General features: G+C 35.7%; 1 protein-coding gene across 2 annotated transcripts; it reads left to right on the top strand.

Annotated features, from left to right (window-relative positions):
• The first annotated feature begins 1389 nt into the window (after positions 1-1389).
• LOC131040459 (26S proteasome non-ATPase regulatory subunit 11 homolog) lies at positions 1390-4763 on the top strand. Of its 2 annotated transcripts, none has more exons than XM_057973398.2 (3): positions 1390-1558; positions 2791-3619; positions 3910-4763. In XM_057973398.2, the coding sequence occupies exons 2-3, from the start codon at positions 2818-2820 to the stop codon at positions 4374-4376; spliced, it is 1269 nt and encodes a 422-aa protein (XP_057829381.1). In that variant the 5' UTR covers positions 1390-1558; positions 2791-2817; the 3' UTR covers positions 4377-4763. The 2 variants fall into 2 exon arrangements, with proteins under 2 accessions (XP_057829381.1, XP_057829380.1); XM_057973397.2 differs by lacking the exon at positions 1390-1558 and adding an exon at positions 1741-2041.
• The last annotated feature ends 18230 nt before the right edge of the window (positions 4764-22993 follow it).

Here is a 22993-nt window from a genome sequence, read left to right as displayed (position 1 = left end):
CTACCAAGATAGAGTTGTTAGCCACTTAAATTCAACCATTTTTCCACCTAAGGTCATTTTTGTGGTTGTGGGATTGTTCTCATGGTCATGGACTCGACCCCTACATTTCTAAAATCTAAATTCAAGATTTGACCATTAAGCCTCTTTCTTTTCCCACGCTAAGCCAACTAAGTACCCATATTGTAAAATTTGATGCTATGTGCTAGTTTTTAAAGTCATTAATCAACATTCATGTATAATCTCTTTCATATGTCAAGCATCCTCTCTCATTTTAGAGCTTTAAAGGACTAATCAATAGAGAAATTATGACTTGGTGCACTAAAATGAGTAAAAAAATATGCATACATCATTTTATGGCCTTTATTTGTTGTCTTTGATCTTTTAGACATATTCATGATGATTTACCTAAGATAACATATCTCCTTGCAACATAATGATAGCCCTTCCAAGCTATTTATAAATACCCCAATCCTCATATGCTATAGAAGAGTAAAATAAACGAAGGTCAACTAGATGAACACCATAGTAACGGTACGCATCAAGTAGGGTTTTTCAAACTTAGAGTCCACAAGATTACACTCTCGGCGTACTGGATTACACTCTCGACGTACTACACCTTCGACGGGTTTCCCTCTTGACAAGATTACACTCTCGACGTACTACACCTTCGACAGTTTTCACTCTCGACAAGATGAATTTATAGTCGTGAACTTGACCAAACTTGCATACTTGATCCTAGACAAAGCATACATTCATCATATAATTTGAGGCATTCTACTAATAGTGAGATCACATTTTCATATCCAATCTTAATGGGTAAAATATCCTCTCCCCAAATTTTGCTATTGCCCTTGCTTCTTAATTAATATTATTTTTTATTTTTCATGATATTGTACCAATAATTTGACTATTGTTTCCTTGATAGAGTTGTGCTTTTGTTGTGTTGTAATTTTTATTTTTTTTTCAAAGTCATGTAATTATTTTATTCCTATCTTTATCACTTTAACTTTAAACAAAATTTTGTGCCCCTTTTGACTATAAATTTCAATTTTTTTTAATTTTTATTTTTTGTCTTTTCTTTTTTAGACTCAAGAATCTGGTATAGCACCCCTTATACAATGTAATGCAACTAGTAGATTTTTAACGTGCTTAGTGATGCTAGCGCGACATGTCCTCTAGTACCACGTGGGCTGGGAGGAGACTACCTCGTGACCTCGTGCTTTACCACTAGAAACTCTCACAAATCAAGCTAGACCCTAACCTACTTCAACTTGATTTTAATATATAATATCTTTATTAAAAAAATTAAAGAATAGACTTATTATGTTGTAATATAATAAATGTGTTTAGTAGTAGTTGCCAAGCAACTTTAAAAGAGAAAAAGAGAAATTGTCCAACCTTTCCTCTTTTACAAACACAAGATTACACATATTCTAGCTCTTTTTAGTTCGGACGCGAAACCCCATCATTCAATCTGAATCTAAAATTTTGACATAATAATAGACATTTTGGTGAGATATCTCTCGAGGCGGAGTGTGATTTTACGTTGGTTTTACAGGTAAGTATTCACAATTTACTTTGGTTTTGATTGCAAATTTCTCCGATTAATTCTCTGTTCTCCTGCAAACTAATATCTATGAAACAAAGCCTCTAGACTTATCAATTCTGCTGCAAATTTCAGATTATTTCCATGCCAATCTGAGAAAAAGAGTTATTTTTTCTTTCTGTCACTTCCATTAGGGTTTCTTCGACACAGTTTTTCTGCGTGAGCCTTGTTAAGGGTTTCTGTCTGGCTTCGTCTGAAAGTTTCAGTTTCTTTTCACACATTCCTTTCTTTGTGCTGCATTTTCCTTAGCATTTGTAATTACTCCCACTGAACATTGATGAGGATTTGATACACGATTTTATGTGTCAAGCGCTTTTTAGGGTTTACATCTGCCACGGCCTTGACATTATCAAATTTACATAAATGACTTTCTCCTGCATTTACGCAAGCATTTGGATTTCGCCTTCGTAAGGATTTAATACAGGATTTTATGTGGTAAGCTCTTTTTAGGGTTTACATCTGCCACCGCCTTGACATTTTCAAAATTTCATAAATGGCTTTCTTTCTCCTGCATTTATCCAAACTTCCGGGTTTTATCTTCGTATGGATTTGACGTAGGATTTAAACGTGTTAAGCTCTTTTTAGGGTTTGTGTCTGTCTGTCCTCGTTAAATTTTCTATTAATGTAAGTCAATCCTTTCATTCTCGTGGCGTTTAAATTTTGTCTTCCTAACCAACAAAAAGTTATTGATGTGGGTTCTATTGTTTTTTTTTTGTTCTTTTAACCACTAGTCCTTCAATGAATTCAATTTCTGTATCTGCGGTGTCCTGATCAGTTTAATGTGGTGAACTGTTTACAGGGTTTGAAAGTTTCTTCCTGCCTTACACCATTAATCTTTAAGTTTCAGAAACATTTCCACAATTTCTTTTTATATTGGATGGCCTGGGGATTTTTCATATCCAATCCCGTGTCCCTAAAATGCTCCCATTGCAGGGATGACTGGAATTTCCCAGAGGATGAATCCCTGTGGAACAAAGCTTTTTTGTCCTTAATATACCCTATCACTTGATTATCGTTTTGTAATTGGTACTGATACAGGCTTTTATGTGGAAAGTTCTTTTCAGGGTTTATTTCCGCTTTGTATCTTTAAGTTATTTCATTATAAATTTCTTTCTTTTTCTTAATTTTTACCTTGCTCCTCTACTTCATTTTATAATAATTGAAAATTGATGTGGGTTATATAGGAGTTTATTTTCAATCCAAATCCATCCATGGCTTACATTGATGCAAACACGGAGACCCTATCTCATGCCTTAGAGGTCAAGGACACTGAGCCTGCACAGGCAATTTCTCTTCTACATCAGATAATCGGGAGTCCCTCATCTACATCCGAGGCTCTTCGAATCAAAGAGCAGGCGATTTCCAACCTTTCTGATATTCTCACCCAGGAGAAGAGGGGTGAAGAACTTAAGAGCCTCCTCACAGTTCTACGACCTTTCTTTTTGCAGATTCCAAAGGCCAAGACTGCGAAAATTGTCAGAGGAATACTTGATGCAATTGCGAAAATCCCAGGGTCTTCACAACTTCAGATTTCCCTTTGCAGAGAAATGGTTGAATGGACCCGTGCAGAGAAGCGTACATTCTTGAGGCAGAGGGTTGAAGCAAGGCTGGCTGCTTTGTTGATGGAAAATGAAGAGTACCAGGATGCTTTGACCCTCCTTTCTGGTCTTGTAAAGGAGGTCAGGAGGCTGGATGACAAGCTGCTGCTTGTTGATATTGATTTATTGGAAAGCAAGCTTCATTTCTCTTTGAGAAATCTTCCAAAGGCTAAGGCTGCCCTAACAGCGGCACGGACAGCTGCCAATGCTATTTACGTTCCTCCTGCACAACAAGGGACTATTGATCTCCAGAGTGGAATTCTTCATGCTGAGGAGAAAGATTACAAGACGGCTTTTAGTTACTTTTTTGAGGCATTTGAGGCATTTAATGCTCTTGAGGATCCTCGTGCAGTGTTCAGTTTGAAGTATATGCTTCTGTGCAAGATCATGGTTAACCAGGCAGATGATGTTGCAGGTAGAGGAAACATTTTTTGATTTCCTTAAGACCATGTGTATGTATATAAAATATTGGTAAATTGACTCCCTCCCCCAATAAAAAGGACATTATTTTATAGATTGAGGTATGTATATAAAACATTGGTGAATTCTTTCCCTCCCCTCCAACAAAAGAACATTTTTTTTTAGATTGACGCAATCCTTTATTTACTTTTGAAATATTCTCTTGGATTTCTGTTGAAATGTTTTTACATAGTATTAAATTACCCAATTGGAAAAAGATGTCATTAAAATTTTGTCTGGTTGCAGGCCTCATTTCATCAAAAGCAGGGCTGAACTACATGGGAGTGGAATTGGATGCCATGAAGGCTGTTGCAGATGCATACTCAAAGCGATCCCTGAAGGACTTTGAAGTGGCACTTAGGTCTTATAAAGCACAGCTCGAAGAAGACCCCATTGTTCACAGGCACCTGTCTTCTTTATATGATACTCTTCTGGAACAGAACCTCTGTCGCTTAATTGAACCATATTCAAGGGTTGAAATATCACATATAACAGAGCTGATTGGATTGCCTATAGATATTGTTGAGCAGAAACTGTCTAAAATGATTTTGGAGAAGAAATTTGCTGGCACTCTTGATCAAGGTGCAGGTTGCCTGATTATCTTTGATGACCCAAAGCCTGATGGCATTTTCCCTGCCACTTTGGAAACAATTTCCAATGTTAGCAAAGTTGTAGACAGTCTCTTTCAAAGATCAGCAAAAATTATGGCTTAAGCTTATCAAGTTGTGGTGTAAGTCAAATCTCTGTGACCTATCCGATTTTTTGAAAACTATTAAAGTGGAAGAGAAGCACAAAAGATACAGGATTTCTTTAGAGTACCAAAATGTTTAATTTTCAAGTACTTATAAGTTCATCTTATATGAAGTTTCAGCAGCAGGACATAGATTTAGTTTTAATTTTGGCTGCTTTGAGATTCAGCGTAGGTCACAATCAGGATTATATATTAGATTCATTTGTGATTGCTCTTAATTCTAAAATGTTTGGTAGCTGAAATGAGTGCATTTCAAGCATCCTTGTCAGCCAATTAATTTTTTGCATAGAATATTGCGTTTATTTTATAAGAAATTTGCGTGTTAAATATTCAAAACTCATTCTTTTCCTGGGCTGTCTTTGCATGTTTTAGAAAATGGACAGTTTATTTTTTGGTGTTGATTCTTTGAGGTAAAAAAATGGCCGGATACTTGCTGTTGATGTTTGTGTTCACTTTGAACTTTGAAAATGTGATCTGCTTGTAGTCTTTAACAACGAACCTGGCAACATCTCAAGGACATTGCAATTTTTGGCTGTAAATCTCATCATTTCTAGCCGGTCACAATATTTTATAATTGTAGTCACATTTTTGTGGTCATAACCTACGGTCATGGACATGCAATATTTACGTATGATATCTACCATACTAAGTTGTATGCAAGGAAACGAGGCTGTTATTGTCAGTAAGCTTATAAAGCAAGCCTTTCTACTGAAGAAATGACACTAATGGCCAAGTTCTCTATTTTTTAATACAACATCAGATAACTTCTTTACACAAATTCCTTTTTTGATCATTCCGAAGAATGTCTTGTGTGTGAAAGAATTTTGCATCCTGGTTTTTTTATCATTGTTATCTGATTTCTTGTCATTTACCTGTTTTTGTTTTCATTTCCTGGTTTTCCAATTCTTGCTTGTGTGACACATCCAACTCAGTCACACATTGTCCTCAAACCAGGCTAATCTGCAAATGTTGCCCCATGAAAGCTTTTTGTACTTTTCTTGATAGAGAATCCCTCAATTTCATCCCAGTGGGTTTGATCTTCTTCGACAACTTCTGTACCTTCTTGTTTCAGTGGTGATCTGATTGTTTATATTGTTATGGTAATTTAAGGGGCAGACTTTTAAGATTGTTTTACTAATAGGTATGTATGTGTACTTTCTGTAACAATCCTGATTGTCCATTGTTTTAATTGTGGTTGGAGTTTCAATGCAATGTATCTTTGCTCTCATGTATGGGTGCCTGTTCTGGAGGTTCTTGTTCATATCTTGGGGATATCCTATTGTATTTACCATTGCTTTTGTTAACATAATTTTGTGTTCTGATCAATTTCTTAGAAAGGGATTAAGCTTTTTGTCACATTTGATTCAAGAGACATATTTGGGTATAAGTCCTTTTATTTCTAATATCACATTGATTCATCTTAAGTTACATAGGAGTATTGAAGCCGGTGGGCACATGTTGATGTCAGACATTGCTGCATCCTAGCACAAAAACAGGGGAGGTGGATGTACATGCCATTTGGTTGCACTTAACATCTGTCTACACCCTTGCTTTAAAAATTCAGAAAATTGCTTACCTAAACCTGTACCCATTCACCCTGGAATTACATATGGTGTAATCCTTTATTTTGAGTGTATAAACCTTATGCTATATACATGCTTTTTATGGGATATGCTTGTCTGGGATTCTTATGGGAACCACAGTAAGATAGATTAGCCTTTTTGTTTGCCTTTTTTTAATGATATTTAAATTAGTAAAATTAGAGGTCTACAATAATGAATAATGTTCTCTAATTTTGTTTTGATAGTTAAACAAAGGATTTTTATTGGGAACCCTTGCACTTAGTGAGCATCCCTATTGGCATTTAGTGGGGAGATTTGGTATGGCCACTGCACCAAAAAAAGTGAGAAAACTATAACCAAGTTACCAAAACAAGAAGAAATATAACAAGTGGTGAATCATCAAAACAAGAGTCAGAAAAATGTGAATAACTGACAGGATGAGAGATCAAGAAGCCCACATATTGTCAGCCCTCCCCACTTTACCATCCCAGGTCCATGATGGCCCAACTGCCATCTCCTTGTCTTTACCCACTACCTGCTGCCCATCAAATGGTACCGACTCCATGAGTGAAGGAGGGTGTGTCACCTCAGATGCTACCCTCACACTTTTTCTCTAATTCTTGGACACTTTTATTTCCTCCCTTTCTCCTGTGGCATGGTCCAGTCTATGACTTCTCTATCCCTACTCCACTCTTACATTTTTTTATTTATCTATCTTGTAGACGTCTTTCCAACGGTGTTATGATTTAAGCAGATACTAACTGCTCATATCTGACTCTTGTAAGAATCAGTCAATAAGTGGATTAGCAATTACTTGAAAGTTCATCTTTGACGCATTCTTTAAATTGACTGAAGTCTTTTGTTTCTTTCAATTGTTTCAACATAAATAACTTTCTGGAGTACTTAATGTTTCCTCATTCAGTCTTTACAAACTTAAACTCCTTGGGATTAGTTTGATTCAGCTATTTTGTCAACAATCTTCAAAATTTTGGGATCCATTTCCTTTTGGCAGTTTTTATTGTCCTTTTTGGGCTTGATGAGTTTCCCTTTACAGTGATAGAACTTTAATTTCTGCTTTGTCACCCATATTTGCTCTTTGTCTCAAGGGAGATGGTTGAAGAGACTTAGTTTGTGCTCCTTAAATTTTATCTTATTGGCATTTGTATCGTTTTGTTGTCCATGTTCTGAAACACATCTTCATATTACTTAACTCCTTTATGTCCTTTTTGTACATGCGCATAAGTTGCGCTTCAAATCTTGGCCACATAGGTGCGGCTTCATAATTCTTCCTTTTCTGTTGTTGTGCCTCTTGTGTTTGCAGATATGCTACATGTAGTCTGTACATGAATGCTGGTGCCGTGTATAGTTGCTTGCATCAATTCACTACCTAGTTGATTACCCAATCAGAGTTAAAACTTCTTGATTAAAGCTCATAATTAGTGAATTAGGGTTACAAACTAAACCGTAAAATTATTGCAAGCCTTGTATTTATATTCCTAATGCCTAACATTCAATGAGACATCTTTATGATTTTTTCAGTAAAAGTAATTGTTCTTTTAAATTTAAGGAATGGTCATATGAAAATGGCCAAAAGTAATTTAGGTTTCTTGACAAGAGAAGATTTTCTAAAACGTGGGAAGCATCATATGCATGATTCATGTAACTTACAACCAGTGTTCCACGGAAACGCATTTCCCCCTCCCCAGGCCCAAGTCCCCCGTCTCCGAAACCAGTCCCTGCAACTTTTTCCCTTTGTCCCCCCGTCCCCAAAGCCCATCCCCGCATCCCCCCGTCCCCAACAGCCGTGGAACACTGCTTACAACTAGTTCTTTTGTGTACGCCGGTGCAATGTGTGGTTGCTTGAATCAATTCACTAGTAGCTGTTTACCCATTCAGAGTTAAACTATGTGGTTGAAGCCTGGTGAATCAGCAGCCACAAACTAAGTTGTAATATTATTGCGAAGCCTTGTTTTTGTCTTGTTCATCTGTGCAACCCCTGATGTAATTTTTTATGATTTCATAGTAAATGGATTTCTCTTTAATTTTAGAATTAAGAAACCATCGTATGGAGATGGACATAAGTAATTTGATTTCAATGATAGTAGATTATTTAATTTGTTTTTCAGACTTTGCTCCTCATTGACAAGAACTCAAAGGCTGTCTTGGACGTTTTCTAAATCCTCAGCATTGTTGTTGACAGCATTATCAGATTGTTTCTTCAAGAATCCATTGTCTTCACTTGGAGTTTGTTGAATTTGGAAAAGAAGAGCCTTGTTTGTATCAGGGAGGTTATGGACTGACATGTCAAGATTTTGGAATTTCCCTCTTGCGTGTCTAAAGTTGTGGAAGAAGTTCAGCCAATTAGAGTTGATAGCTTGGAGAATAGCATGAATGTTTGGAAGATCCTTCAGCTGTGGACTACTGGGAGGGTCCAGAGTTACACCTCTAGAAGGCTCAACACCACTAGTGGCTGGATTGATTTTTGTTGGGGAAATTATCAAAGAAGCTAGTTTTTGCTTACATTTATGCTTAGAGGGGAAGCTCACATTAAGATTAGCCTGCACATGATTGGAAGAAGGGAGGTCTTTGGGCTCCGCCTGCACATGATTGGAAGAAAGGAGGTCTTTGGGCTCTAGAGGAAGAGCATTATTGTTCCTTGCAATGCTGTTATGAGGACTTCTTTGATGTTCAAAACCAGAAGAGTGAGAACCCACAAGAGGCAATTTAAATACAACAATGGAGAGGCTGGTTGCTAAAGAATTCTATAACTGGGAGCAAGCATCATGAACAGTATTGGAAAATGAGAGCAAAGATGAAGAAATAGAGAATGAGGAAGAGCAAGAAGGCAGGCGGGGCTATAGAGAAAAAGTAATGTCGATACCCACAATCAACAAAGAAGCTTAATAAAATTGCAACAGAGCCATTTCCAAATAAGCTACGCCATTATAAAAAGAGATGTAGAAATAGTAACAAACACAAGTAAAAGCAAGTGTTGGTTGCTCCAAATGGCCAACTTGTGGCTTGAAAGGACTGGAGTTGATAGGATGGTGCACAAGTTACAACAAAGCTGTGGATGCTCACACATGAAACTCAGCAATCTTTGGAGAATGTCAGTTCTTGTTTGAACTACAAGCTAAATTAAAGCTTGTAATGTAAAGGGATAGGAGGTGGTGTAGAGTTTAAAAAGAGAGATAAGGGCTAGAGAAATAAAATGAAAATGGTGGCCATTGAGGCGTTGGAGGAAAAAAAATTAGTCAGCCCTTCATTTAGCACAAACAGATTTCCTCCATGATCATTAAAAAATTTATGGTGGGACTGCCTTGATTTACATTATGTGGACTTGCCAATGTATAGAACAACACTAGCTTGTATATATATGGCTAGTGGATATTTATGTGCAAAAAGACAATCCACTTTCATTTGAGGGGCATAGCAAACAAATACGAAACACAAGCACTTTTTTGAGACAAGATATGAAGAACAATGCTTCAATAATCAAGAGTTAACTAGTATCTATTGCGAGTGGATATTCAAATACAAAGACAATCTACTTCCATTTGTGGGGCGTAAGTAGACAAACACAAAACACATCGTAAATTAGATCAAAGAGCACTCTTTGAGTTAAGATATGAAGAACAAAATGCAATATCCCCTTTTTTTTTTTTTTAAATTGTAATTATCTCTTTATATGTTCTCTTATTATTTTCTTCCCTTGGTAATAATTTATATTTTATTGAAATTCAAAATAATGTTCACATAGTAAACTTTGTCCAAACATGGAAATCCAAGAAAGCTAAAACCGTAATAAAAAAACCACCCCACCAAAATGGCTTGAAACAACCAGCTACCTATCCAATTAGAGTAACATCTATTGATACTAAATCTAGACTAGAAAACCACCATACAAAACAGGGCACCTTGCTCGTTAAAGCAAAAAACGGCAACTCACTGAACTTTCCTTTGGCGGTTGCCTCTCGTCACCCTGGCTCCATTGCTCTTCGGCGACCTTATCGGCGTTGGCTGTAGTATCCGTCTTGGCTCCTGCTCTGCTTGCGCAATGACTCCATGTCTTTGATTTCCACATACAGTTTGAGGGCGTCCTAACCCCTTTTGGCCTCTTGAGAGCAGTGATATTTGCACATGCCTTTCGCCCACCTCAGAAAAGGGAGTAAATCCACATTGCCACCCTGCACTCCGTCCTCTACACCCTCGTTGGCATCAAAACCCACTCTCGGTTCCGCCCATTCCAAAAAGGGATCCATACCTATCAGGTAGTCCTCGTGAATGATTGTCTGCATAACTTTTTTCACCATTGCCGTTTCGTCGCCCAATTCCAACCCCCAAGCCATAATAAGGGCATAAATATCCATTTTGGTTTTAAAACGAAATTTGAGCTGGCTAAAAGCCCCCCCTACCACATATGCTACACTCTGTGCAAGCAATTCATCATGAAATTTGAACAACTTTTGAAGCTGGCCAATGCTAATGTCTCCAAAAAAAGCAAAAATCCGTCACCTACTTCTCAGAGAGAAATTGGTCTCCATATGTGCGTCAGGACCGTAACCCTACAGAGCGGAATGGCGTACAAGAACTTCACAAAGATATGTTTCTAGATAAAAAGCCTTCATACCAATACTTCAAAGATAATGAAAATGAAATAAATGCCTACTCATGCAATAATAAAGGCATCACAAACAAGACTCCACGCAACACTCAAGCGCCGCCATCCTTTCCCTAACTCCTAACATCATACACTTCGTTCGCGATGTCATTAATAAGAATGTTTGCTTCCACCTCCAATCTGACATTACGAAAACCCTCCCACCTAAAATCACCCACTTCCGTAAAAGTGAGAGTCCACTTGGAAAGAGCGTCTGCTTCGGCATTGCGAGCATGTTTAATGTGGCTTAATTGGACTTCTTCAAAATTTTCCAAGTCCTCTAGGATATTATGGATCCACCCTTGTAAGTGTCATGCGTCTAAACCTTTTTTCATTAAAGCAAGGATGATAATCAAAGAGTCACCTTCTAAGTGCACTTCCCTAGCGCCAAGCATCTTGCACATCCTAACAGCAAGAAGGGCTGCTGATGCTTCAGCCAAGTTATTCAAGCCATTTCCCAACCTCTTGGCCCCAATGGCCAAAGTATCCCCTTTCCAATTCCGAACTATAACTCTTGCTCCCGAAGGTCCCGGGTTGTGCCTTTAGAGGCCCCGTCAAAATTTGCTTTCAACCAACCCTCCAACGGTCTTTCCCATTTCATAGGCTCCTCAAATTGGTTGGTTTAAACCCAACTAAGCCCCTTAACGGGCCCTCTTTTATGAAGTTTTAATTTTTTGATTGAAGGGATTTTTTGACTTTTGATTTAATTGCTCTTTATTTTTTTTTGATTTGATGTTTTTAGAATAAAAATATAATGCCATAAATAAATTGGGAGTTCTAATTTAACTATTTGATTTTAAAACAACAAATTTCAGTTAGAACCTTGCTTGCCAAAATTAAATTAATTAAATATAAACATACCTGAATTGCCTAGCAATAGATAATATATTAGTTGTTAACTAGGTGTTTTGGGTTTTCACGCCTAGACTAGTGAATTGCATACAATAATTTCAAACGTCCAAGTTTGAGTATGTGGAAGCTAGAATGAGGGTGTTGGCTGGAAAAAGATGAAACGTCTTTTTGCAGCCTTATTTGGTCCAAAACTCGCCAAGGGAAAGCCACACACTTCCTCTTGAAACCTTCAAATTGGTACAGCTGAAAGTTGCAATGATATTCCTCTTGAAATGTATGCAATAACTATTCAAATGTGCCCCTTAGAATGCTTTCAACCTATAGATTAATAATCCTTGAATATATTTTTGAATCCTCTGTCAAATTCTATGAAATGAAGCTCAATTGAAGCCCCTGAGTTAAGCCTCTTAAAATCAACGCTTTTGGATGATGTTCCACACTTGCAAGCATTTGAACTCTTGGGAGTTTTTGTTCCCAAAAGCCTGAAATTCTCTAATTGCAGCAAACCTTTATTCACAAATTTTCCAATTCTTCCAAAAGTAATCTTAATACTAAATGAGTAGCTTTTTATATCTTTCGCAAAAGGCATGATTTTTTATATGGCTTTTTAATCATTAAAAAGCACATTATATATAATCTAACTTAATATCTCCATGATGGGCAACAAAGTTAGCTATATACATTGGCTTTATTAAATTATTAAATGCATTAGCATTTAATACCCCTTTTAATAACCTTCTAATTTAATTTAATATTATTAAAGCATTTAATTATAATAATAATTAAATTAATCCTCCAATCTTTAATATAAGCCAAAATAATAATTTTTTAATAATTCTAGTAATTCCGGGAAGATCACCAAGGTGTGCTAGATCATCCTGATGCCTTACTATAAATATTAAGGTTGGACCCCATTGTGCCAATGACTTACTAAAAGTAGCAATTGTCTATCTAATCCTTTGAAAGATCCTTTGAAGGTGATCCATTAACCAAATGGAGAATCGATGTTGAGTATGAGGCCAATTTTCCCAAAATAGCATTTATAATAAAAAGTAATATGTTAAACATAGGCTCAACTATTCAAGCTTTGAAATTGAAGATGTTGCATGCTAAAGCCATGGCCAACTGCCAAAAATGGTGGTTACTATAAATAGTAATTGCTAAAAATAATAACTTACTAAAAATAGTAAGTCTCCCAATTGACCAATCAATGTCAAAATTGATACTTACTAAAAATAGTAACTTACTATAAATAGTAAGTCTTGGACAAGCTGTCCAAAACCACCACAAAAAAGTGCCATTCATCTCCACTAACCTATCTAAACACACTTGCGACATCAAAATACTCCCTTGACCATGTTGGCACCAATTTGGAGACCAACACTAGTTGTACTACAAGAGGGCCTAAAATGGGAACATTACACAAAAGCCTAAGACAAGTTTCATTAATCAAGGTCTAAAAGACCAATGTTTGTCAACCATCATATAATAGTAAACCCAACATATTTTATATTCTATTTTTTACAGAGAAAATTTCCAAACTTGCATACAACAACCTCCTTTGGGAGCACGAGTGAGTTGGATTTGTAACTATGTGGTTATGCATCGGAAGCCCCCTATTCCAAGCACATTGATTAAATTAGGGCACAAACCCATGACCATTGTCTATGTTTTTCTAGGGCATAACCATTTGGTCTAACCTAGAGGGACAAACCCAACATAAAACTGCAAAGAGCCAAAACTATTTACAAATAAGAGAAACCCTATACATATAGATTGCCAAAAAGAAATAATCATAAACATAGATTAAAAAATGTTATTACTCAAGGGACCAAAATGATTTATATACTAAATCTAAAATACACATCATGCTTTTGAGAGTAACTTGCCTAACACACCTCAAAAAGTAGGGAGAAAATTTTACATCAAATACTTCGAAGGGGAATTCACAATAATGATAATTTCAAATAATGCACACAACTCCAAAATGGATAATAAAGTAGGAGGTTTTATTCAAACTTGAAGGTAGTTAGAAATTCACTACATTTTTGGGAAAATGTCTAGAAAATCACTTTTCTTCATCCAATGGGCATAGAATCAAGAAGTCACATAGTCAATTGGCATGGTCCTCCTAGATATTCTTTTAATTTTTAACATTGGATGCTATAATACATATATTAATGATTTGCAAGCTCTCAATTGTAGATGTAAATGAGCATAAAATGGCCTTAAAAATTATCAAAAAATAATATTGATAGGAGGAAACCATTGGAGGAGTAAAAGTTGCTTAGAACCTTTGTTAATAGAGAGACAAACCGAGGGAGTATAATGGAGAAAGTAACAATCATGACAAGCACAAAACAAGGATTGGTTTTGAAAGAACTAAAGACATTGATCAACTTATATGATTCAAGAAAGATCAATGAGCTATGGGTACATCGTCCTTTTGAAAGGAAAATAGTAGAAACTCAAGTTGAAAGGCTTTTTGGAAACAAAGGTGGGGATCCTACTTATGTTAGATAAGAAAGTGTATAATCTCAAGGGAAATCAATTGCTTGTGCATCCTTGGGATGTTGAATAGGGTGCAAGTACCAAAAGCTTTAAAAGGCACCAATGACAATAAAGTTGTTAGGGAATGACGAGCTAAATGCTAATGTCATCATTAGGTGCAAGAGAAAACTCAAGCGAAATCAATGGCTTGTGCATCTCTAGGATGTTAAATAAGATGCAACCACCAAAAGCTTTCAAAAGGCACTAAGGACAATGAAATTATCTTAGTTGGTCCTATCTCTCAACCTTGGCTATATAACTAAGGTCTTGTATGTACATTTTGGTCAATTCATTGATCATGTTGATCTAATATATTTTGCATCCATTATTGCAAATTCATGTTCTTGCTCTCTTGTAGAAGGTTATTTTGGTTTTGCAGGTGATTTTGGGGGCTTGAATCATTGAGTGACTTTAACATAGTACTACAACTAGGCTAGGCTAGGATCCCCAAGGATATAATGTGGCTTAAGGGGTGGGGATGTTGGTAATAAGCCAACTCAGACCAGAGATGAGATGCTACTATAGGAACTTCTAGCTCAGTTGGTAGAGTATTTTAACAACAAATGAAAGGACCTAGGTTTGAGTCTTGTTTAGTCCTCGAAAGCTTAATAGATGTCAATACAGAAGGGTTGCGAACATTCGTAAAGAGAAGCTCTTGGATTTGCTAAATGAAAATAAGTGTATGAAAGACTATAGAAAGTTGTTGACTCCATGAATATTTAAAAACAAATGGCTATTTAGGGATGCACGATAGCTAAAGAGGCGTGAAACATGTGTAATAGAGAAAGCAAGACACCCACAACATTTTGCCATCACAAAGGAGACCACATGAATAAAATGATAGGAGCCTACAACTAACTTGGGAATACATAGAGGCTCTAGAAGAAATCCACTATGAAAGCTAGGGGCAATGAACGGAACTTTTGAGTCCACTTAAATGAGACTTCAAATTCGCAAAGGAAAGAAAACTAACGACAAGGACCTATAAAATTGCCAATTACTATGCAAACCAAATAAATAAAACATGCAACCACCTACAACATGTGTGGAAGCCTTAGAAGAGTTGGCTAGAGAAGACACTTGAAATAGCGAATAATCTACCATAACTTGAGCATATTACTTGGCAGCCTTGTTTGTGATTTTTTTAGACTATCTAGGTTTGGTTTACTCCATTCTATCATTTTTGGGGTTGCAAGTTCATGTCTTGTCCACTTGAACCTCTAGGTCCTTTTGAGCTCTCTTCCAAACAACTTGTGCTTGGTTGCCTTGTTAATAATGACATGCATGAAGCCAATGTAGCAATTTTTTTATGGATCTAGTTCAACATCAATAATATTCTTCAAAAAAGGAAAAAGCTAATGATTTTAAGAGTAACAGATGCTTGCCTCATAGCAAGGAGATTCTAACAATTATTTTTAATCCCCTCTATAATTGAGGACTAACTTTTTTTCTTTCTCACAGACGTTCTCATCTTTAAGTTCATAGGGGTTAGATGAAATTTAAATATGTTAGAGGAATCAACACAGATAGCTTATTTAGTCAAAAGACATATGAAGATTACCCTGGTTATCAATGGGTATTTTTTTCCCTTTAATAATGTTTATGACAATGCACAAGTTTTTGGAGTTCCTTATTTCTTCAAGTATGTTAAGTCTTTTCATGAAACCCTATTATTTAGAATTTATCTCAATTGTGGAACTCCCTTTTAAGGTTTCAATTTGGATTCATTTATTTGCTTTGCTATTGATTTTCTAGAAATATGAATGAGCATAACTTTCGGGTGATTCATTAGGTTCCTATTTGGGCACTTATATTATCAAGGAGAAACAATTCTAATTTTGTCCCAAAATGTGTTGAAGTAAATTTAAATGATCACTTACTAGAAGCCATTAATATTTTTATGAGAGATTTTGTTTGGCATCAAACATTGGATTATGAAGCCACTCCTTTCAAATGTAGGGAATGTCATTATTATGAACATCTTTTTTACGATTTTCCTTAGCTTAAATTATATTATCATTCCAAAAGAACCAAACTAGGAATGGATGTAGACCAACTATATATGAATTAGAATCATGATTACATTCACATGTTGGCCTAGAATAATATCAATGCATCTGCAAGTCAGCCACAAGGATACACCCTATACCAAATGTGTAATAAGCTCAATCCAAAATCCCTCACATTACTCTAAAAGAAGGGACACACTATGCATTACCAAACATACGTTCCACTAGCCCCAATGCACAATCACACACTATCTCCAACTTGCACATGTTACAATAGTCTAACACGTCACATTGAAACATCAACCTAGTCATCCAAGAAGTACAATGAGTCACTTAAAATTTCAATCTCTTGAAGCTTAGACACCGAAACTCTCAACTATAAATGTCATATGTATACTTAACTTCCAAACTATAGGCCATAACTCTCTACTGTGGTAGAATGTAGAGCATAACAAATTGCTAGTGTGAACACTAAGCTTGAAAGACAATCCTCAGTAATATTCTACAAACACTTCCGAATCACCTTAAACGACTGTAATAGATGTGTAGACCCCTAAATTTGATTAATTTTATTAATCAAATTTATTGCCTTTGTCGCATTATCGATTAAATAATTACATTATTTAATTGATTAATGTTTAGTCTTTTGGCTAAATTAGTTGAATTAATTTAAGCCACCCTCCAAATAATTAATTAATGTCTCTTGTTGAGCATTTCATTAATTAATTCCTCTCCCCCTTTTCTTCTATTAAATAAAATAAATACATTATTTATTTTATTTAGTTCATGTCAACCTTTTCTTTCTAGCCTTTTTATATGAATTAAATAATCAGAATATTCTATTTGGAGCACATGGTTCCTAACTCTAACTCTCCTTTAACCATTCTTCTAAGCCTAACCCACTAACCACCCTGTGGTGGTGAAAAATGGGATCGGGTAAACTAGGACCTAATCCCATTTTCTTCCATACATTGGAATGCAAAAGAGCCTAAGGAAGTGATTCACTTTGACTTCCTCTTGTAAAAGAGGGTCAAGGAATACTTTGAGGGTTTCTATTCCTTTGTTGATATGAAAGGGAAATTATTCAAATGTAGGATGCAAACAAACTAAGCTAGTGAAAGTATGAGGACAACTAAGATAATAGTAAACAACGATTAAATGCAGAACTAAAATTGAGATACAAAGTATAGGGCTGAAAATGGAATTTTGATGTGCAATTTCCACTGCAATCTGAACTTGATTGATCAGGATCAGGGCACTGGGCGCTCTAGTCCCTGTTACTAAACTGAGACAAAATAGAGATTCTGCAACTTGAAGCCCTCTGCACCTGAATTGCCAAAAATTGCACACAACTGTGGAGGACCAAGGTGTTGGGCGCTCTGGTCTTGGGACCAAGGTGTTGGGCACTTCGGTCCTAGAAGTTTGGGTCCTGATTCTAGTTCTAGATTTGCACTTGCTAACTAAGACTTCCTAGAAACTTGTCACTCTGACAGAAACCCTTACATGCACTTGTAATCTGAAAAATGGTGTGTAGGTAGCTATATATGGTTTTGCCTTAGTCAAACCCCTTGTTTTGGTGATTTCTACCTCCACAAATATCCAATAAAGTATTGAAAAGTGTGTGTGCTCGAGAATGTCATGTGTTTGTAAGATCCTAATGAGATAAAATGGAAAACTAGAGCTCTACCCTATGTTCGGAGTAAAAACTCTAAATGAACATAATGTAAATGCTTCAAATCACAAATGCAATGTAGATCTAAAGCAATAATATAAATCTGAAAATGAATGATTTGTAGATCTGAAAAATTACATAGAGATATGAAAATAACATGAAACCATACCAAAGCTTAAGAGAGAGGTACAACCCAATCAACAGTTGGTGATCTCCTTATTATTTTTCATTATCTCCTAAGCTTCTATATATGATGAAAAATGTTGATGAAGACATGATTTATGACGAATTTGCTGATTTTAGACTTCACATAAAACCCACACTTTCACTTCATAAGAGTCTCCTTCAATTGCTAATGAATGGATCCTTCAAATGAGGAAATAAAAGGTTATATATGAAACCCTAACTTTAATTTTAATCATAGGCCGACCTATAATTTATGAAATTTCACAAAAAGTGGGATTTGAACATTATAATACCACCAAATTAAGATCCCAAAATTCGGAGAGAAAAGGTCGGGATCGATGTGGTGGTTGCTTCAGTTCGATCGATTTTTTTCCAAATTTATAGGGATACAAAATATTGTGATTATAAAGTCAAATCTAGCTCGATGCGTCAATCCTAGGTGTTTAGATGTGCGAAAATGTGCTTTGAAGATGGGAAATAGGACTTTATCAGGATTAATTAATTAATTAAAGAAAATAAAATAAAAAGGGGCACACTTAAGGTTAAAGGCCCAATTTTATAATATGTGGATTGACGAGAGAGGACCTTAGATTTAATTAAATTCTTAAGGAACCTTAAAAATGAAAAATGCAAAGGGACACACTAAGGCGGTTGCTAACCTAAATATGAAATTCGACAACCCTAATCAAGGGTGTACAATTTACGATGTTAGACAATCATGGTTGCTAACCAACCTTATCTTTCTAACCAACCCTATCCAAACAATGTGCACATTCCTTATTTCTAATAAATTTGGAAAAGAATCTATTTTTGGGTGTTTCATTCCCAAATAGACATGTGGCCTGTCTTCCACTTGTCATTATAAGCCTTGGCACTTGTCCTTGGAGAGGGCATTTGTCATCTCTTGCATTGCTACTTGTCCTCAAGTGGGATAAGTGGCACATTTCCAAGAATCCTCTCCTCTCCATCCTTCTCTATTTAATCCTTCCATTTTCCTTCATAATCATTCATCTTCATTTGTACAAAGTTATCATGTTAGTTTAATCACTCTCATAATTCATCTTGCATCAACCACTTAGTTTAACTTGAATATCCACACATCATGGAGCAATTTAGAGCACCCTTGGCTATTAAGTGAGCAAACATTGAAGCGAGGACAACCAAATCAAAAGGAGCATATAAGTTTGTGTTTTCTCATCTTTTGTTAATTTTGCTTCTTTAAGTGGTGTCCTAATCATGAGTGTATGCTCGATAAGTGTGAAGTTAGATTGTCAATTTTATTTCAATCATTTTATTTTACTCACATTTTCATTCTCTCAAGATCTAAGATAATATTATAAACATTTTACAATAGATCTCATCAACATAACCTGTCACTCTCCTTCTGAAACTCAAATGATCAAACATAGGCATGACAACAATTACACTCTTTTGGATACCTTTTGCAATCCTCCAAATACTTTTACATCAATGATTAAACTAGCCAACACCTTTCACATCAATGTCAACCTTTAATCAACAAACATTCATCAACTTGTAATATAAAGTGAAGACCATGCACCACAAGGCATGAAAAGTGTATTCACTCAAGGAAAATCTAGTGGATGAAAAGAGGGGGAAATTAAATAGAAAAATAAGACTATATACATGATACACTACATCTTATTTTGCATAAAAGGGAAATGTAACTACACAAAACCATCTATAGGTAGACTCTTCTAGTTAGGGAATGGTGTAAACAAGTTCAAAGGCTTTGAGAATTAACTAGATGCAACATATGACTAAATAACAAGTATTTGATTCTCCTTGTTGCTATACATTCCACCTATGTGGGTTACCCATTTTGAGTTTTTGTTCAAATGGTTTTTACTATGCCTCATCAAAATTTGGTGAACAAAATGGGAATGGGTCAGAAGGAGTATCCTCCTTAAGCTACTACTCATGTGATAGTAAAGGGAGATTGGCTTAAAATGGCTTGAATTACATGTGGGTCCCTTCACCTTTAGAAATCTCCCAAGTTGGAGGGCAAAACCAATGTGGGTTTACCAATCACTTAAGAGGGTGCTACTAGCTGTGAATGTAGTTATATAGAGACACTAGCTCCAACAATGATAGATATGGATGCATCTTTCAAGATGTTGGGCCAAACAAAATCATCAAAAAAGGTTGATGGCCTAGCAATGTCACTTTTCACATCCAAGAAATGGGAAGAGTCTCTAGTAATAATAGATGATGTGGTAGTAGGCTCACTAGAGATATCCTTTGAGTTGGTTTCTTTTTTATACACAACTTACTGAAAAGGCATGTAAGATGTAGCATAACATCGAGAATGAAGCTTTTGAACATATATCATTATTTTCTTCACTTCTTTCCAATGTATTTTCTTTCATTGTTGTGATTTATCTACTCCCTTTCTATCAAATCTAAAGCATTTTTTAGCCTTTGCACTTTTGCAAGAATCACTATATTATGTGCCTCAAGACATCTATATCATTAAGCATGGTTTCATTCTTCCACTCTAAAGCATTCTTGAACTCGCACACTTAAAAAAGCAACTCTTGTTGTCTTTTTCTAATATCCATGTACTTCACTTAGTTGCATTTCAACCAACATTTTAGAGTGCACTTAAGTAATGATGTCAATTTCTTCAATCTTCTTTATGCTACACTCTTTTTTGAATGTTGTTTCTTACATTGTTTGCAAAATGCCCAGGGGCAGTATATTTTACAAAAAATAGAGCATAAAAAAGATTATCAAAATAATCATCCAACTTAGTAAAACAAGGAGTGAAGGCATCCTTATATAATATTACAATAAGCTTATCCAACGTGGATAAGAATAATTAAACTAATAAATCAAAAAGCATAAAGCAAATTAAAAGCATAATGAATTTATTAATCCTAATGTAAACACTAATTGACCATTACTTGATAATAATTAATTTGGATAAAATTATTTTGTAGACACCTATTTCTATCCATCTAATTAAATAGATACTTGATATTTATTTGATTATTTAACCATCATTCAACTATTAATTAAATTAATATTTAATTAATTCATCCTAACTTTGTCTTTCTATTAATTAAATTAATTATTCAATTTATTTAATTTAATTCACTTAACCACATTCTAACAATTAATTAAATAAATAAAATATATTTGTTTAATTAATTCATCTTATCCTAAAATCCCCTTTCTCACATTTAAATAAATTAATATTTATTTAAATTCCTAAAATCCCTCACCCACTTGCACTTTCTAGAAAATGAAAGTTGCAAGTTAACCTCCTTCTAATCATGTCTAAACCCCTATTATTAGCCTAATCACCCTTTAATGGTTTGCACATTCCTAAACCAAAGGTTAACCCAAAACCCATCAACTCGAACCTTTAAATGGCTTCCTTTAAAGTCTTCAAGCCTTTAATGGTTTCCTTCTAGAGCCTTCAAGCCTTTAATGGCTTCCTTTAAAGTCTTTAAGCCTTTAAAGGTTTCCTTTTAAAGTCTTCTTAAGCCTTTAATGGCTTCCTTCAAAGTATTGAAGCCTTTAATGGCTTCCTTCTAGAGTCCTCTTAAGCCTTTAATGGCTTCCTTCAAGTCTTCAAGCATTTAATGCTTTGTCTCCTTCTCCTCTCAAGCCTTCCCTTATTGACACTTCTCAACATGTGATTGGATTGAAGGATATCACATGGATTGAGGATCAACACTTCCTCAAACAATTCAATCTCAACTCTTCATTTGCCCATTTTTCCTATAAATAGAGATCATTCCTTCATTGTTGAAGAGTGAGAAGAGTTATCCATGCATTCTTATTTTTCTTAGATTTTGAATGATTTGTATGAAGTTTTAGCTCTTCCACTAGTTGGATTTGCTAGTTTACATTAACGCTTTATTTGCATCCTCATCAACACTTGACATAATCAACCATCTCTCATCTTCCATTTGACATCCTTTTGTGCTAGTGCTCAAGCTGAGGGCATACTTTACATAGCAGTAGTATCTTGAAGAGGAGGAGGCAAAGGAAGAGTCATGGCATAGGGAGCATCATGGGGAAGTTCATTTCATTTTGTTTATTTCCTAACTAACCCCTTGTGTTAATATTCTTTGATAATGCTTTGAATGGATTTGTCTTCATGTTTTGCTTATGGTTGAAAGTTTGTTACTATCATGAATTCCATATTGGTTTTGCAGCGTCCTAAAATTGCGCCCCTTTGCAATTTTGACCGCATTTGGGGCCCTTGCCTTAGTGTTTGCATCCCTATGCCTAATTAAGCCCTGATTATGCCTTCACCATGCAAATTGGGCTTTGTTTTCACATCATCCACCACATAACCCCTTAGTCTAGCCCTAAAAAAGGGATAGGACCAAGGCATGGTGCTTTGGTCCTAATTGGGACCAAGGTGCCATGCTTTGGTCCTCCTTAAATGGGCCCTTTCTTGGTTCCCTTTTGCATCTTCAAAATTGAGTAGGAAATCTCTCCCCGTGTCAACCTATGTCAGAAAATTAATGCATTTTTCTACGAGCAAGTATATAAGGAGGTTTTCCCCTCTCATTTGCATATCATGAAATCATAAGAGAGGCAAAATTATTATCCTCAAGCATTCATCAAACATCTCTAGAGGTCTTCAAGGCCGTTTTCTTCATTCATCGATTGTGAAGCAACATTACATCATTCATTTGCAAGCATGTGTGTGTGATTAGGGTTTTGTCATGTTCATGTCATTTCATGCAGCATATGTGATTACATTCAAGAAGCAAAGCATCATTATCAGACATTCCAGATTTGAGGTATATCCTTCCATCATTTTATTTCAATATTTGCAATATTTCATTCAAGGTTGATTCCAAACTGGGGTTTGACTTAGGCAAACCCCTATTCCCAACCTATTTCCCTTCTTTTATGTGTGCAAGAAATAAGTACAGAGTTGTACTCTTCAGAATAGGCATTATTTGGATATACAAATCAACCCTCTTTGGCGTATGAACAAGAAGGAGGACTAGGGCGACAGGCACACCAATCCCGACATTTTTGGAGCTTTTTTGGGGATTAGATCAGATCTGCATATGTAGACAACTAAAATTGTCCTAC

Source organism: Cryptomeria japonica, chromosome 10, assembly GCF_030272615.1.
Source record: "Cryptomeria japonica chromosome 10, Sugi_1.0, whole genome shotgun sequence".
Taxonomy (NCBI): Eukaryota; Viridiplantae; Streptophyta; class Pinopsida; order Cupressales; family Cupressaceae; genus Cryptomeria; species Cryptomeria japonica.
This window is presented reverse-complemented; position numbering and strand designations above follow the sequence as displayed.

Bases quoted from the DNA above. Each gene is read 5' to 3' on its own strand.
- LOC131040459 (XM_057973398.2), top strand. From the start codon at position 2,818: ATGGCTTACATTGATGCAAACACGGAGACCCTATCTCATGCCTTAGAG. The intron at 3,620-3,909 runs GTAGAGGAAACA...GTCTGGTTGCAG, and splicing joins CCAGGCAGATGATGTTGCAG to GCCTCATTTCATCAAAAGCA.